The sequence below is a fragment of the Panthera onca genome, chromosome A1 (genome assembly GCF_046562875.1).
Source record: "Panthera onca isolate mPanOnc1 chromosome A1, mPanOnc1 haplotype 2, whole genome shotgun sequence".
NCBI classification, from domain to species: domain Eukaryota; kingdom Metazoa; phylum Chordata; class Mammalia; order Carnivora; family Felidae; genus Panthera; species Panthera onca.
The window spans coordinates 60,354,045-60,372,111 of NC_138339.1; the positions used below are offsets into that span (position 1 = coordinate 60,354,045).

At 45.0% G+C, this 18,067-nt stretch overlaps 1 protein-coding gene across 5 annotated transcripts in view; it reads left to right on the forward strand.

Annotated features, from left to right (window-relative positions):
- DOCK2 (dedicator of cytokinesis 2) overlaps nt 1-18,067 on the forward strand; it is a 418,519-nt gene that overhangs the window by 383,657 nt on the left and 16,795 nt on the right. For all 5 annotated transcript variants that reach the window (XR_009610788.3, XM_060634987.3, XM_060634989.3 and 2 more), the window contains 6 exons: nt 236-325; nt 2,375-2,479; nt 4,768-4,909; nt 9,515-9,596; nt 11,041-11,125; nt 12,673-12,759. Coding sequence is in view for 4 of the 5 variants with exons in the window: in XM_060634987.3 (XP_060490970.1) it covers nt 236-325; nt 2,375-2,479; nt 4,768-4,909; nt 9,515-9,596; nt 11,041-11,125; nt 12,673-12,759 (591 nt within the window). In the remaining variant the exon portion in view is untranslated. The remainder of the gene's footprint in view (nt 1-235; nt 326-2,374; nt 2,480-4,767; nt 4,910-9,514; nt 9,597-11,040; nt 11,126-12,672; nt 12,760-18,067) is intronic.

Consider the following 18,067-nt stretch of genomic DNA (forward strand, 5'->3'; position numbering starts at 1 on the left):
AGCATTTAGCCTAGTCTCTGGCTGCTCCATTATTTGTCACGAAACTAGAGTGGGGCGGAGGAAGGGTCATGCTCACTGGTAAGTACCTGGCTTGCCGTGCATGGGGCCGGGCCTGGGCTGGAGTGAGGCTTGCAGTACAGTCCCAGGAGTCAAGCTGCCTTGAGTCCCTTCCTCAGCAAGGGTTCTGCAAGCTTGGATGTACCTCCTAACCTTTGTGTCCATGACCTTCCTATAGATGTGGGAAGAAGCCATCAGTCTGTGCAAGGAGCTGGCGGAACAATACGAGATGGAGATCTTTGACTATGAGCTCCTGAGCCAGAACCTGGTAAGGCAGGGTGCCCAGGGCCTCAGCTCCCCAGAGAGGCTGGGGAGAGGAAGCAGGAGGCCAGGTGGGGTCAGGACACCAGAAAAAGAGTGTACGTAGGGCCTGAGCTGAGTAAGGCTGTGCTGAAAGGCTTCCTTCCAGTTGGGAATATTTCCAGAAGAAGGCATTCTGGGAAAACTCATTAGTGACAGTTTCCCGGATGGAGTAGTAAGTACCTGCTTGGCACTGGGGCTGCTGCTGCCGTTGCACACCCGATAAACACTGTGCTACATTTGCAGTAAAATCGCCACAAATCACTAAGCCAATTAAATAAAAACGCAAATTTGTGCTTTCTGATTAACAGATAAATCACATTAAAATGCTCCCCATCTGGCCATTCCCCATTAGCTCCTCGGTGCTTGTGATTGGTGGGGGGGGGGGGGTAAGTGGAGAGTGGGGGAGCCAGCCTAGCCTACTTGTGCTGCAGATGCCAGGGCTTGGCGGGGAAGTGGCCTCTGCAGAGAAAATGCAGAACATTTGGGCTGCTCCCCCCACCTGTACACCTCCTACATATTTCCTGGCCACCTCAGAGCCAGGACACCAGTGCCCCATGGTAGCCTATTTTGACAGGCCAGTCCAGCTCTGTCCAGGGAACTATAAAATGAGAGTCTAAACATGGAGAGATGATTTATTGTTTCTTTGTGGGGGGGATGGGTATTGAATGCAGTATTCTTGTTAAAAGCAGCTGGGCTGTTAGCTGTTTGTACTGTGTGTAAGATATGATGCAAACACACATATGTAGTCACAGCAAGAAACACTTATATCTACCCTACACATACATCCACATAGATATTTGCAAACATGGGGGCACACATACACACATGCATCCAGTACACATTTGTGCACACACAGAGTACACATTCATGTGTATACATGCACACACACACCCGGTACACATTTATGCACACACACATGCACATACAGTACACATTCATGCATACACAGTGAATATTCATGTGCACACATGCACACACGTACCTAGTACACATTTGTACACACACATGCACATACACACAGTACACATTCATGCACATGTTGATGTACATGCATGCCCATTCTCCAAGTCCATGTTGCACAGGCTTGTGTCCATGTACACTTATCTCCCATATTGTATCAAATTTAAGATGCCATCAGTCTGAGATGCAGTCTTTTTTTGTATGTGCCTTGTTATGATTTCTATCTGACTAATAGCAATTCTAAGATACTATCAGGTGTAAAGTAAGATGTAAACTGTTTTCAGAGATGTTAAAATATGAAGAATGCACACCTATTAGATTGATGAAATACGTCAAGGGTGCATACAAGGGAAGATACATATATCTGGAGATATTTATGCATCCATAGACCCCCACAAACACATGCCTTGTGTGCCCGAAGGAGAGAGCAGCATGGCGAGGTGGGGGCTCTGGACAGCTGGCTGGATTCAGCTTCATACTTACTAGCTGCACTGTGAGATACGAAGAACATTTCTTTATCTGCAAAACAGACATACGAAACTTGTGGGTTGTTAAGAGGATGATGTGAGTAAATGAGCTGGTGCAGGTAGAGTGATTAACGTGGAACCTGGTATAGGGTGAATACAGCCATTGCTATTATGATTATAGACATACCCACAGATATGCAAATATGTGCAGTGGGCATCTTGGTTCTGGTATAATGATCATCTCTCAAGAGTGGCCTCTCTGGACTTTAAGAGACAAAACAGATGAACATAAGGGAAGGGAAACAAAAATAATATAAAAACAGGGAGGGGGACAAAACAGAAGAGACTCATAAATATGGAGAACAAACTGAGGGTTACTAGAGGGGTTGTGGGAGGGGGGATGGGCTAAATGGGTAAGGGGCAGTAAGGAATCTACTCCTGAAATCATTGTTGCACTATATGCTAACTAATTTGGATGTAAATTTTAAAGAATAAAAAATAAAAAAAAAAGAGTGGCCTCTCTGAGTTGAATGTACCTTTGATACACATATCTATGTTGTTACAAGCTGTGAGTTTTCTCCTTCCAGATCCAGCAGGCAAAATTCTATGAAAACATCATGAAAATCCTCAGGCCCAAGCCAGACTACTTTGCTGTTGGATACTATGGCCAGGGATTTCCCTCCTTTCTCCGGGTGAGTTTGTGGGTGACTGAGACCCAGGCCAGGGGCCTGGGGCCTCTCAGCCGCCACTTTGTGCTTCAGGGATCCGCTTGTACTGAGACTATGTGCTCTCCTCCATCTGAGGGCTGCCCTCACCTCACATGCCCAGTCTCCTCCATCATCACCACCCTCAGCTACCCCATGTTCCTATAGATACACAGCAACCAGAGCTGCCCCATGAGGTAGCAAGCTCCCCATCTCTTGAGTGTGGTGTTCAAGGAGAGCCGGTGGACTTCTGCTACCCTACCAGCACTGTAGAGCTCTGGTTCTCAGACCTTTTGGGCTCAGGAATCTTTTTTCTCTCTGAAAAATTACTGAGGTCTCCAATGAACTTTTGTATTGATAGACTCTTGCTGTCTACATTTATCATATTCAAAATTAAAACTAAGAAAATTTTAAAATATTTATCAATTTATTTAAAAATAACAATAATTAACCTGTCACGTGTTAACATAACTTGCATCATTATGAAAAAATAATTATATTTTCCCATAAAAAATGTGTGCCAACAGTGAGATTGCTACATATTTCTATAAATCTCTTTAATATTTAGATTAAGAGAGGATGGCTAGGTACTTACACTTTCTTCTGCATTTAGTCTGTAGTGATAGCACATATCATGCAGCTTCTGGGAAATTCTACCACACATCTGAGAGAATGATAGTGAAAAAGGCAAATAACAACTGACCATTATAATGAAGCGTGCTCCTTGATCTCATGAGGCCCTGAAAGGGTTTTAGGGACCTTCAGGGGTCTCTGGAGCATACTTTTTTTTTTTTTTTTTTAACATTTATTCATTTTTGAAAGGCAGAGAGAGACAGAGCACAAGTGGGGGAGGGGCAGAGAGAGAGAGAGAGGGAGACACAGAATCTGAAGCAGACTCCATGCTCTAAGCTGTCAGCACAGAGCCCTATGTGAGGCTTGAACCCATGAACTATGAGATCATGACCTGAGCTGAAGTCGGATGCATAACTGATGCAGCCACCCAGGCCCCCCTCTGGAGCATACTTTCTGAAGTAATGCTCTTGTGGATTATTCACTGATCATGTAGAGAGTTGGATTAGGTCAGCTGTAGGCTTCCTTCCCAGAGGACTCCATCCAGTGAACCTGAGGTTCAATTCTAAAGTCAGGGACATTCAAAAGAAACAGCAAATCTGATCTCTGACCTTACTTGATTTGCAGTCTAGTTGAGAAGCTAAGTTACTCACTGTTACCAGTCAATGGGGAAGTCAGAGTGGGCTCACAAAAGTAAGCACCACAGGCTGCAAAAGAGGTAGAGAATGAGGGTTTCCTCATTGGAGTAGAGGTGGCTTTCCAAACCTGATTGTACATCAGAACCCCCTGGAGAACTTGTTAAAAACACATATTTCTGGATCTTACTCCCACAGATTCCATTTCAGCAGGTCTAGAGCAAGGCCTATGGATCTGAACTTCTAGAAGTCTCCTAGGCCCATCTGCCAATCACCCAGATTTGGAAGCACTGACACGCAGAGGTGACAGACGTGGGTTTAGACTCAAGAGCTTCTGGGCCAGTAGAGGTGGCACGGATGGTAGATATGATCTAGAACAAGGTTTCTCAACCTCAGCTCTACTGACATTTTAGGTCAGGTTGTCCTTTGTTAAGGGGGCCGTCCTGTGCATTAAAGGACATTTAGTAGCATCCTGGGCTTCTACCCACGGGGTTCCGGTAGCTCCCCCTCCCCCAAGTTGTGACAACCAAAAATATTTCCAGACATGGCCAGTATCCCTTAGGAGGCAAAATCACCTCCTATTTGAAAACTACTGATCTAGAGAAGGCTAACATAGTCAAAGAAGGGTAAAGAATGTATTTTCATGGATTTAGAGCCAGGAGTGATGTGATGAGGGACCCAAAAACTGGTACCTTCCACCCTGCAGGCCCAGCCTACATGGCTCATTAAAGGCAGGAGGGACCTTTTGTGGTCATGCAAACAGAAGACCAGGTATGACACACTGAAAGCTGAGTGAGGAACAGTTCTGGAACTTATACATAGGACAGTTTGAAAAAGTTCTCAGCATCCACAATCCCCTCTCCTTTTAGAATCATTCTTTTTAAAGAAGTGGTGTACCTAGCTAGGTCTGTGAGCTGAGCTTCTCTTTTCTGTGGTGGGGAAGCAGAAAGGAGAGAGATCTCTAGGAGGTCACCAGAGCCGGTGCTCATGTCACAAGCCCCCCAGCTTTGCTTGCGTCATGTTTTCCAAGCCTAGGCCCTAAGATCTCTGTTGGGTGTCATTTCTCTGCAGAACAAAGTGTTCATCTACCGAGGGAAGGAGTATGAGCGAAGAGAAGATTTCCAGATGCAGCTGATGAGCCAGTTCCCCAATGCAGAGAAGATGAACACAACCTCTGCCCCTGGGGATGACGTGAAGAATGCCCCAGGCCAGTGTATCCTTGGAGAATGGCCCAGCCGGGGCCAGGCAAAGGCCCACAGAGCCCCACCTTAGAACTTAGAAGCTGCTGCCAGAATCATTGCAGTGGTGCCAATGTCAGTGTCTAGTATGGTATCCAAAGAATCCATCTCGGGAAATTCTAAATGTTGTGCTCATTGTTTAATTCACTCATTCATTCATTCTCATAGTGAATACTATAGAGCCCTGGCTCTATGCCAATCATTGTGCAAGACACTGATGATCACGCTCACAAAGTGGTCCTACCTTCAGGGAGCTCATAGTCTATCTAGCAAGTAAAAGAGACAGTGAACAACTAATTGCATCATTAAATATGTATTTGTAGAAATGGGATTAATGCCAAGAGGAAGCCATGCAGGACACTGTGGGAGGGCAGAGAAGGCTTCCTTGAGGAAGGTAATGTCTAAGGTTAGCAACAAGGCAAAGGTTAGCAGGAGGTGGGGAGAAGGGCCCAGACAGAGGGAAAGACAATCGTGCTCACAGGCCTTGAGTGGGAAGGAACACAGTGGCTTCCAAGAACTGGAATGGCACCTTACTTCTCTTATAATAAGATCAAAACTCCTGATCAAGGCAAGTAGGTTTTTCACCATCTGAACCCTGCCCCCCCTCCCCAGGATTCTTCCTTCCCTTTCTCATGTCTCTTTGGCCACACTGGCCTCGTTTCTGTTGTCTAAACACACCTAGCTGGTTCCCTCTGGACCTATGAATCTTCTGTTCCCTCTTCTCGCCATGCCCTTCCCCCAACCCCTTTCTTACCCATCAGATCTTAACTTGGTGTCACTTCCTGGGAGAGCTTTTCCTGGTCACTCATCTAAAGCGGCCTTTTCTGAACTCTCCATGAGCCTCTTATCTCACACTCTGTTTTCTTTAGAGACTTGATCTCAATCTGTTATCTTTTGTGCTTTTTAAAGGTCCACATAAGCTAGACTATAAGGTCTGGGAGGGCAGAGACCTGCACTGCCTTGTTTGCTGTAGTAAGTCCCCCCATCTCCCCTCGTGCCCAGCACAAAGCAAAAAAAAAAAAAAAAAAAAGTAATGATAATAAAATACTTGTTGATTAATGGAAAGGGAAACAAGAGAGAGAGAAAAGAGAGATAAAGAAAGAAAAGAAGGAGGGAAGGATGCAGGGAGGGAGCCAGCTCACTGAAGTCTACAGAGGAGGGTATGGGGGATATGAGATGATGCCAGTGAGGTGTTCATAGGTCCGGGAGCTGACACTGGGCAGGGGGCAAGACTCCTGGTGGCAGAGAGCACATTAACCCAAGGATCAGGCAGACAGCTGAGTGGTGATGTATTAGCCCACCCTGGCTCCCAGCACCACACCCTGTAGCACAAATTAAGTTACAGCCTTTAAAATGAGGTTGACAGGTTGCATGGCTGGTCTGCTAAGTCTGCCGAACCTTAATCCAAATATTTTTCCCTTGGGTGATACATATTCATCTGTAACCTTTTCATTATGCTCACCTGCCCTTCATGCCTGCTCTACCATGGTATTTGCAAGAGGAAATGCAACTAGTCCTGGGGCTGACTGGTTACAAATGTGATTTTGGTTACAGGCGAGACAGGAGATTAGCACTAAGGCCCTTCTTAAGTGGACTCGTGGTGTTGAATAGCTCCATGGCATTTTAGCTTGGGGTGAAGGGAGACTACGTGTTACTAGGTTATCTCATCATATGCAGGCCTGATTTAGTAGCACCAGGAACCAGATTGAAAAGGAAAAAGGGTTGACATTTGCTAAAAGTCCTCTTCATGCCATGAATAGATTGAGTGCTTTATAACCATTATTTCTTTAACCCCCAAATAACTCTATGGAATGGGTATTATGTCTGTCCTATTTCATAGAGAAGGAATGTGTAGGGCAAAGAAGTAAAGTAGTTTTCCTAAGGTTACAAACCTAGTTATGGAAGTGAGATTTGAACTCCAAGATCTGTCTCAAAGTGTATATTCTTTCCATAATGCCATTACTTCCACTAAAATTAATGAACAGGATGTTCTTTATTAGCTGTTCATCATGTACCAGGCATTTTTCATACATTGTTTCATTTAATCCTTATAGTAATCCTATGAGTTGGGTATTATTACTCTCTGCATATACAAATAAGAAAACCGAGGCTCAAAAAATATAAGCAGCTTGCACAAGGTGCTGAAAACTGATGGAGCTAGGGTTTGAACCCAGATCTCCTTGTTGCCAAAACCTGAGCTCTGAATGCTCTGTCCTCTCACCTTTGCTAGTAGAAAAGCTAGCAAGCAGTTTTGGAAGGGCAACACATCTCATGTCTTCTCTTTTAGGTAACCAAGTAGGGGAAGACATTTGAAAGCTAAGGCCTCTTAGTTGAGTGTCCTGTCTCCCACATTCCCCCTGCCCAAACCTTGGGGTCCCAGTTCCATGTACAGACTCAATATGTAGTGAGACAGTCCAGCCATGCATCCTCCTGGGCATGATTTAAAGGCTCTGGTGTCACTAGTTTCCTCAGGACAGGTTTGGATTCTCCTCTTGGCCCAAGGCCAATTGCTAAGATCAGTGGATGTGACTTAGAAGCCTCTCTAGAACAAGGGTTGGCCAACTTCTGTATAAAGGACCAGATAGGAAATATTTCAGTCTTTGTCAGTCATGTGGTCTCTATGTCATAACTACTCAACTCTATTGTTGTAGTGGGAAAGCAGCCATAGATTGGCTGCTACATAAATGGATTGGTGTGGAAACCAAAGTGGTTTCCTTCCCAGAGAAGGGAGCTGTTGGCTATATGGCTTGAAAAAGAAAATGGTTTTTCTGAATATTACAGAAATCCTTCCAGTGAGGTTTGTTATTTATGTTAAGCATTGTGTTCTCTCTCTGTCTCTGTCTCTTTGTCTCTCTGTCTCTCTCTCTCTCTCTAAGGAACTCTCATTTAATGTGGAAATATTCTGCAGAGATAAAACAATTAAATTCACAGCATACTAATATGGAGTGAGTTTATCAGAGGGGGACAATTGAATTTAACTTGGAGTTATATTTTGGCCATTTCTTCTGTATGAAAGAATCATAGCCTCTGCCATCAAAAAACTCACAGTCTGGTGGGGAGGGTCTGGGAAGGGAAAAGACAGGAAGCTGGAGAGATAAGAGTCCTAAGTATAGGCAAAATGCTGTGGAGAGTCAAAGGAAGGAAACGACACCTGACTGAGGGTAAATTGAATACTTATGGAGCCTGTGGTATTTGACATTTGCCTCAAGGGCTCACGGGAAGAGGGGGTGATGTGAGAAAATATTTCAAGCAAAGGGCATAGTAGAATCTTTTGGGAAACCAGAGAGAAACTTTGAATGCCAGAAAGAAGAGCTTGTGATTCCTTGGTTGGCAAAAATTCCAGGCTCAGGGAGAGTTTTTGGAGTTGTGGTAATCATTGGGTGGAATGAAGGGATGAGAGATCTTGGATACCTGAAAAGAGATGAGTAAAGGAGACATGAAAGGCACGGGAAGGGAAACAGGGGCCAGGATATGGGATCAGTGATGACTGGTTTTGTTTATTTGGATTGCCATGCTATCGGTTTAAAATGAATAAAGTTCTAGAATAGGCAGACGAAGCTCCCATAGCCTGCGCCCATGGCAGGCATCACTAATCAATCATAGAACTCTTTCCCACTCAGCCTGGACATGGCCTCAAAATCCTGCCACAAGCAGTTACTTTCAAATTTTCAGGGCTGGAATGCAAAATGATATCTATTTGCATGCTCTAAAGCAGTGCTTCTCAGACTTAAAGATGCCTCTATATCACATGACGCTCTTATAAAACTCTAGACACTGATTCATAGGTCTGAGGTAGGTGTCACCATTTCTTATAATTTTTTAAATATTTATTTATTTTTGAGAGAGAGAGCATGGGCACAAGCAAGAGGAGGGGCAGAGAGGGGGGGACAGTGGATCCAAAGCAGGCTCTGCACTGACAGCAGGGAGCCTGATGCAGGGCTCGAACTCATGAACTGTGAGATCATAACCTGAGCCAAAGTTGGGCACCCAGGTGCCCCCCAGACTCATCATTTCTAACAAGGCTTCAGGAGATGCAGATGCTGCTGGTCAAAGGAACACACTGAGGAGCAGTCTAGGGTCAAAGAACCCCAAGCGTGTGGTTAAAAGACCCAACTACACACCTCTGTTCTGCTCTCACAAGCTGTGTGACCTTCAGTAATTCACCTGGCCTCTTTGACATTGATGTCCTCATCTATAAAGGGGGGAGAATTACATTAATAACTGCTGAGTGGAATTGGCGAGATGCAAGGAGACCATGGGGGATATGCTATGCAATTGACTGAGAACTATAAATTCATTATGGTATTACAGTTAGTATAGAAATGATAATGATGATTAAGGACCACTGAACAACTGTTAGCAAGGGCTGAGCCCTGGGATGGGCTTACAAGTGACAGGCAATTCTGATAAGGACCATGATGACTTCTAACTTGTCATTAGGATCTAGTTGGCAGCCAGCAGCCTGAGGTCAGTCATTCAATAAAATCTTGGCCCCAGGAGGGCTGTCGTGGGAGGTCTCAACTGGGAACTGTCCCTGCAGCCCACAACACGTTGTGAGCCCTTAACTACAGGAATCCCAGACATCCAGTGTTTCACCGTCCAGCCTGTCTTGGATGAACACCCAAGGTTCAAGAATAAGCCAGTGCCTGACCAGATAATAAAGTAAGACCCACAATTCATTGGAAGAAGGGATGGGGAAGAAAATCCTATGGAGCTGTCAAGCTGAGCTGGTGGCAGGACAGGCCCTGGTGCCCTCCCAGTTCTTTCTCTGGTTTAGCCAGCCTTTTATCTCTTTTCCTCTTGGGAAAAGAATGACCCCTCCAGCCCAATTAGCAATCTGGGTGCTGTCCCTGAAAAGGCTGAAGCCAGAGATGGGAGGAACAAGGCACAGTGAAATATCAGGAAGCAGCAATGACATTTCATTGAACTGGAGGTGGAGAGCCTGTCACTCAGGTGACAGAGTGGTTCCAGGGAATGGATAGCCAGAGTGTGTGGGCTGGGCAGGCAACAGGCAGGGTGAGGACGGGGACAGTGCTCATACTGAGCACGTTCTTCCAAAGGGACACCTTTTCAGCATTTGTTGAGGTTGTGCGTTGACAGTGGATATGTCCTGACAATGATGAAGGGGCAGTAGAGAAAGCAGCATAAAGGCAAGGTCTCCCTCCCTCTGTTCAGTAGCAGATTGTGAGGTCAGTGATGGAGCCATGAGGCAGGGGGCCTGTGGGGCACACCTTGGAGCTGCCCAGTTTACCTTCCTCAGACCCAGGGTACCCAGTATAGCACCTCAAGTGCCTTAGAGAAAGCCCTCTCCTCTGGGAGGACAGTGGGAAGCAGGAGCTCTTTGTGAGAAGGAGTCTGTCCCAGCAGCCCCACACCAGTGCAGAAGGCTGAGCAGGTATAGCTCAGCTTGGGTCTGAGCCTCCCCCCAACCTCTTCAGCCAGGCACTGGGGCAAGAGATAACAACCATCCAGCTAGCACCGTGCCCTACCGGCCCCAGTGTTAGAACCTCCCCAGAGATTCAGGAAGAATGATTTGGGGGGTGGTTGGGATAACTAAAGAAATCTTTGGAAGATACCCCTGGGACATTAGGCTAGGACCGTAGGCATATCTAGATTCTTCACTGAGGTCACAGAAATGATGACCTAGGTAGGCATTAATGGTAGATTTCCAGCTCCTTGGTACTCTAAGGGGTATTGTGTTCTTAAAGGACATGAGACCTGTTTAGCTTCTCAATCACCTTACAAGGAACACCTGATTTTATTTTTTAATGTTTATTTATTTTTGAGAGGTAGAGAGCACCTACAGGGGAGGTGCAGACATAGGGGAACACAGACGATGTGAAGCGGGCTCTATGCTGACAGCAGTGAGCCTAATGCATGTCCCAGATTTACAAGCCTCGAGATCATGACCTGAGCAGAAGTCAGATGCTCAACCAACTGAGCCACCCAGGTGCCCCAGGAGCACCTGATTTTAAATGCTACAATTTTAACTGCCAGACCTGAAGTTCACTGTAGTGGGCCTCCCCTGACAGCACAAGGTCAGCTCAGGTTCTGTGTCAGCAACCTGGCATGCTACCAGGAGCCTCTGCCTCTTTGTGTCTTGCAGCTTTTATAAATCCAACTACGTGCAAAAGTTCCACTACTCCCGGCCTGTGCGCAAAGGGACCGTCGACCCTGAGAATGAATTTGCCGTGAGTATCTTCAGCAGCCTTGATCATTCCCCAGGGCCACTCATCCCAACCAGAACAGGTGTCTGTCAATGTCAGAATGGGAGGGCATTTGATCCAAAGCAAAAAGAAGTAAAGCTAACATCTACTGATACGATGACACCCATTCTCCAGTCTTTTCCATCAGGTTTGTTTTCATTTCTTGAACCTCTACACTTTCAAGATACCATCCAGGCCTTGTGTGAGGTGTACCTTTCAACCACAGGGCACTCAGGCATTTCCAGAAGGCAGGGACCCTCAGGCTAAGCAGGAGTGTTGATGAAGTCAAACCTTCCAGGACATACTAATAAGAAGACACAGTGATTTCAGTCCCCAGTGTCCGCTGTGTGCTTCCCAGCAAGGATCTGTCTTCTAATTCTCACGACTGGCAGAAGGAGGACGCTCTAAGTCTCTCCCAGCTCTTTGCCTTAGACTGATTCTTCAAATTTGGGAGCCACTCGCCCTTTCAGAATGTAGTGAACAGACTTGCTGGATAAAGGATTCTCAGCTGCATATTTTTTTCTGTTCATCACATTGAAGATTTCCTGCCATTCCTTTCTGGCCTGCCAAGTTTCAGTAGATAGGTCTGCCACTAGTCTTATTGGTCTCCCTTTATATGTTAGAGCGTGTTTATCCCTAGCTGCTTTCAGAATTTTCTCTTTATCCTTGTATTTTGCCAGTTTCACTATGATATGTTGTGCAGAAGACAGGAGTGCTGATGCATAGGGGCACTTGTACCCCAATGTTTATGGCAGCACTTTCAACAATAGCCAAACTATGGAAAGAGCTTAAATGTCCATCAACTGATGAATGGATAAAGAAATTGTGGTTATATACACAATGGAATACTACTTGGCAATGAGAAAGAATGAAATATGGCCTTTTGTAGCAATGTGGATGGAACTGGAGAGTGTTATGCTAAGTGAAATAAGTCATACAGAGAAAGACAGATACCGTATGTTTTCACTCTTATGTGGATCCTGAGAAACTTAACAGAAGACCATGGGGGAGGGGAAGGAAAAAAAAAAGGCTAGAGAGGGAGGGAGCCAAAACATAAGAGACTTTTAAAAACTGAGAACAAACTGAGGGTTGAGGGGGGGTGGGAGGGAGGGGAGGGTGGGTGATGGTATTGAGGAGGGCACCTTTTGAGATGATCACTGGGTGTTGTATGGAAACCAATTTGACAATAAATTTCATATTTAAAAAAAAAGAATGTAGTGAACACTGTGAACACCCCTCCACCCCAGAAAATGCAGATAGATGCATTCATTATTGCTTAAAAATTCTGACTATTCAGAGACCCCAGGTTAAAACCTACCAGGCCTAAATCCAGGGAAAACTTAAACTTCACATCAGGAAAGAATTCTTAAGGGTAAAGTGGGAGTATGTTTCTGGGTCTTGCAACATTTATTCAGGCTCTGGGTTGATGAGAGGTTTGGGGGCCTGGCTGGGTTCTTGCCAAACTTCTCTAATAGCCAGGTTTCCTAAGTGTGTTTCTTTTCTACCCTTGCCACCCCCTGCTTATGGGACAGTCGATGTGGATCGAGAGAACCTCCTTCATAACTGCATACAAGCTTCCAGGGATCCTGCGCTGGTTTGAAGTGGTTCAAATGTCCCAGGTGAGTCTACAGGCCCTCAGGGAATAGTACATCTCAGGAGCCCTTTAACTGTAAGAAGGAGACAAGCTTTTGTTCAAGGCCACTGGGGAAATGCTAGAATTCCAATGCAGGAAGGGACCTGAGGTACTATCTGGATTACCTGCTTTCAGATTTTTTTCTTAAGCATCAGGTAAACTGAAATGAAGCCTACATAGAGTCCTGTAATAAAGCTGATGAATGGGGGCTTCTGTGGTTGGGTGCAGCGAGGAGGCAGAGAGCCTAGAACACCATCCACTTAATCATGTCCTCATATCTTTCTATCTCAGCAGCAACTTAGGGCACCTCTGAAGAATCCCACTATGAACCCATTTTATAGTTGGATAAACTGAGGCTCAGAGAGAGGCAATCACACAGAGGCAAAACACCGGCTAGACTGCAATTGTTTGAATATGTCTTTTGCATCTCAATAAACTTCAGGGTCTCCATGTCCTCAAACAGCTAAGGATCTTGCAGCTCCCAGGATGCCAGGGAAAGGCCAGGGTGGTTGTGAGGAAACTTAAAAAGTGGTGACATATTCAGGGTGTCTTATTCATTTTATTCATTTAACAAATATTTAATAAGTACCTAACACATGTCAAGCACTTGAAGATTTTTCAATGAAGCTTACATTCTAGTAGGAACGACATACTGAAAAGTCAAAGTAAATATAATAATGTCATGGTGATAACCAGTTTGGAGAAAAATAAAAGAAAGGTGGTACAGGAGAGATGTTATTTCAAACAGGGTGGCCAGGCAAAAGCCTCCCTGCCAAAATGGCTTTTGAGCAAAGGCCTGCAGGAAATGAGGGAGTGGACCACACAAATATTACAGAGAAGGACATTCTAGCATTCTAGCAAGTACACAGGCCCTATGGACAGAACATGATTGTGTCTGATTCAGGGCAAGTGAGGATGAGTAGGAGGAGCCCGATACCAAGTCCTGTAGGACCCTGTAGGCCAGCATAGGACTTTAGCTTTTCTACCGAATGCCTTAGAGCCACGAACAGAGGAGGGACATGGTCTGACTGATGTGTTCAAGCTACTGTATCATCAGCTTGAAGCCATTCCACTCCAGCCTTTAATGTCCCCCAGCAGCTTGATGGCCCTCCAATCTCCTGTGCACAGGCTTGGCCTAGACCTTAGGAGAAATGTAATAATGATTATGACATTAGCAAATGTTTATCAAGCATATGCTAAACTGTTCACATGCATGACCTCATTTAAACCCCTCAATAATGCCGCAAGGTAGACATTATTATTCTCCCATTTGATAGATGAGGGGACTGATGTACAGGTTATTTAAGGTTGGTGAAAGAAGTGAGATTTGACTTTCACCTCCTATATCAGATATCTCAATTGGATTCCCTCTCTCTTTCTTCCTGAGCATATCCCTAGTCCATCCCAATGATAAGCAGCACCATGGAAAGGAAGAAACTATTCATGTCCTTTACTCATGGGACACATTGGTACATGATAAGGTTTGACAGGTGTCCCAGGCACTGCATCAAGGGCTTTAAAGCACTATCCCATTTAATCCTCACAAAACCCTGTGACATAGATACTGTTACTAATCCCATTTTTGAGGTAAGGAATCAGAAACTTTCTGCTAATAAGTAGCCTCTACCCATTGGCCCTGGCTGTGACCTATCCTTTGGGGGTACTCTTTTCCCTGTACCTGCTAGGCCATGGGCAAACTGTAGGAGGTCCTGCTGTGCTCTCTGCCCTCCCACCCACCCTCCACCCCCATTATGGTGTTTCTCCTCAAAGCACCCATCATCCCCTAAGAGACTACATAATTTTCCCATAGGTTTATTTTTAATATCTAGAATTTTAAATATAATAACATATTAGAATATCATCTCTACTAGAATATAAGCTCCAGGAAGAGAGGTTTTGGTCTATTTTATTCCCTACCACATCTCTGAGTGCAAAAATTAGTTTCAGGCACATAATTGGTGCTCAAGACAATTTGTTCAGTAAATCCATCAATAGTCACTCAATTAATATGCAGAACCCCATAGTATCTGAGCTGGTTATTTATTTTATGAACTCAGGGTTGTGAATTTAGGAAAGAGCCAGCATTTTTGTTTTGCTTTGTTTATACTGGTACCTTCTGATATAAGGGTGGGAAGACCTCCAAAAAGTTTATTGCAATCAACTTATCTCTGATAGCCTCCCCTCAGTTGGGTTACCGAGAACTTCAGGATGTCTCAGACGTAAAGGTTTCATGCCTGCCAAGTGAGCTCATTTTCAAAAAATTTGGTTTTGTCTTGTATGAATTTGTATCTTGGCTGTTTCTTCCATGAATTGTCAACACTATGGGACTGTTTGTATACAGCCGTGTTTTCTGATGGGATTCAAGTGTCAGTTCTGCATATTAAGGGTTCTTTACTTGTTCTTGGCCCTGAAAACATGCAGTCTTTACAAGTCACCCCAATCTGGGGATCAGAGACCCATATTCAACTCAGGCATTAACGAGCTATATGATGTTGGACAAACACTGTATTTCTGGGCTTTAGTTTTCATCACCTGCAAAATAGAGATTAAAAAACCATGGAATTGCAGAACTGAAAGGTACTTTAGAGGTCATTTAGTCCAAGAGCTGCAAAATCAAAAGCCTTCAGAACCCAGGAAGATAATGTATGTATGTAAAATAGTGACATCAAGACAACAGGGAGTGGCAGAAGCTGTGGCAAGCTCCCTCCAGGTGAATTAATTTTTTTTAAAAATGAGAACTCACATACTGGCAAAATGATAGACTTCTCCGGGCCCAATTGGCCTATCAGTCTCCAGTGTGCAAAGCCATTCCTGGTTTTTGTCCAGTCCCTTTATTTGCTTATAAAAACACTGAAGTCCAGAGTGGGACTTGAAGTGTCAAAGTAATCAGTGGTAGGAGTAAATTATGCCTGTCTCATGCAGCTCATGGGATTCCTAAGAGGATTTAGGAGGGTGAGATGAGAGAAACGCCTTTGAAGAATATGGAATTCAGCCACTTGATTGCAAGGGATTACCATCACTTCATCTTTTGGCTGATGTTTCTCCTCCTTAAAAGTGTTTCCAAAGTTTTTTCTCCCTGATAATTTATTTGCCCCTCACAGCAAGTTGGGCAAGTGTTACACACCTATACTGTACTATACTGCAGAAAAGGAAACCAAGGCTTAGCTTAGAAAAGTGTCCAGAGCTCCAAGAGGCTGACTGAATCCTAACAGAGAATTTAAGGCAAGTTTGGTAGCAGAGTGTGAGCTGTCTGTGGTGGGAGAAGCTCACCTTTGGAATCAGGAACACCCCTGTCCCCGTTTCCTCCCAGCTCTGCAGTCATCTGCCCTGGGGCAAGTGACCTGACCTGCTGACCTGCTGTGGGGGGAACAAAAGGAAAGTGGGAGAGTGTTATAAGCCCAGCGTGGGCTGACACATAGGAGGCAATCAGTAAATGGAGCCGGCTCCATTATCATGATCAATGCTTTTATTCCTGTTACCAGCCCCTGACATCCAGGCCTCCCACCAAATACATAACCCCATAACTCTGCTGAGAGCTGTATATTCAGTCATAGGTGAGAAACTCAAAGAATGTTCATTCTCATTCTCTGTTCCTGATGGTTATAATGAGGTTAAAGACTTAGGGATTCAAAAATAGCTTCAGAAATGAGGGGGAAAGCCAATCAATAGGACTTTCCATTTTTAATAACTCACCTTAAAGCCTGCGTGTTTCAGACATGCCAGGCTATTGTTGAAATCCAGGTGTGGTGCTGGGCTGAATCCAAGTGGTCCTGACAGATTTTCCTTAGAACTTGGTCTGGACCTCAGCTTTGTAAAACCCTTGCGGGGCTGGTCTGTGTGCTGCACCGAAATGAGACCCAGGGGTGCAGCTTGTGGCATATGGACTGCAGCCCCCACCAACATGAGCAGCCTTCACCTCAAGTTCATTTCCCTCCTCGTATGTGTGTTTGTGTGTGTGCACGAGCGTGTGTGTGTGTGTGTGTGTGTGAATGTTGACTGTGCCAATGTGAATGTGGCATGGGGCAGAAAGAAACAGAGGTGGCATGTACCCTTTTTTGCTGCAGAGAGCAGTCATCCTCACAAAGGTTCAGAAACACGGGGGTAAGAGGCTCGGATTTCACAGATCCAAGGAAATGGTTTAAGAGGATGACCAAGAACATGGCTGTAGAGGCTGGTTCTGCCCTTCTCATATACACAGTAGTTATAACTAGCAGGTGCCCATTTTTAAAGAACTCTGCTACGAGTCAAGTGTTGTATTATCTAAAACAATCTTTGCTACTTCCCAGTGAGGCAGCGACTATATCACCACCATCTCACAGATGATAAAATGTAGGGTCCCTTCTTCCAAGAAGTCTTCTCCAATTCCTTGGCCCTTTTGTCCAGCCTCTACCCTGCCCTGCTGACAAGTCTTCCCTTCTGAGGACGACTGCTGGTCTCTGTCCTAACACCGACAAGACTTAATAACAACAGCTACCAGCTACTCTCTGAAGCGGGTTTTCTTATCCTCATTTTACCAAGGAGTCAACCAAGGCTCAGAAAGGTTAGAAACTGGCCCAAGGTAACACAGCTCGAAAAAAATGGCAGAGCTGAGATTTATACTCAGCTTTACTTTGTTTAGTTCAAGGGTCCACAAACTATGGCCTGTGGGCAGGATCCCACCTGCACCTGTTTTATTGAAACAGCCAGGTTCATTCATTTACATATTGCCTGAAGCTGCTTTCTCCCTGCAAGAGCAGGGTTGTATCCTTGCAGCAGAGCCTAAAATATCCACTGCCTGACCCTTTCACAGAAAAAGTGTACAGACCCCTGTGCTTAGTTTTGTATTCCAGATCCCATCTTTTGAAAACCGCACTGTTTTGCCAGTTCCCATTTGATGGCACTCTGTTTATATGCTTTCTAAGAGGTGTTGGAAAGGGGGTTAGTTTTATCTTCTCATCTAAACTGAACCTGCCTTGGAGCAGTGACCCTTTATACAACAATCTTAGGACCTACTATGGGCCAGGCTGGGTGATCACATCACCAGGTGCTCACACAGCTAATAGCTCACACATAGTAGGCGGACAACCAATACCGGATAGGTTGAATTGGAGCGTGTTTCACCCAGGTAATAAGAAGAGAAAACTCTCCCGAGAGCATACCCAGCTTCTGAAACCCCAGCCAGAGCTTGAGACTTCCTGCCTCTACCTCTCCGGGGAAATGCCTTTCTCACTAAGCAGAAAGTTAGCCTGTCTCTCCCCAGACAGAAGACAACCCCTAGAGCTCACTAATTATAACAAGAGCCTGTTACAGTCCCT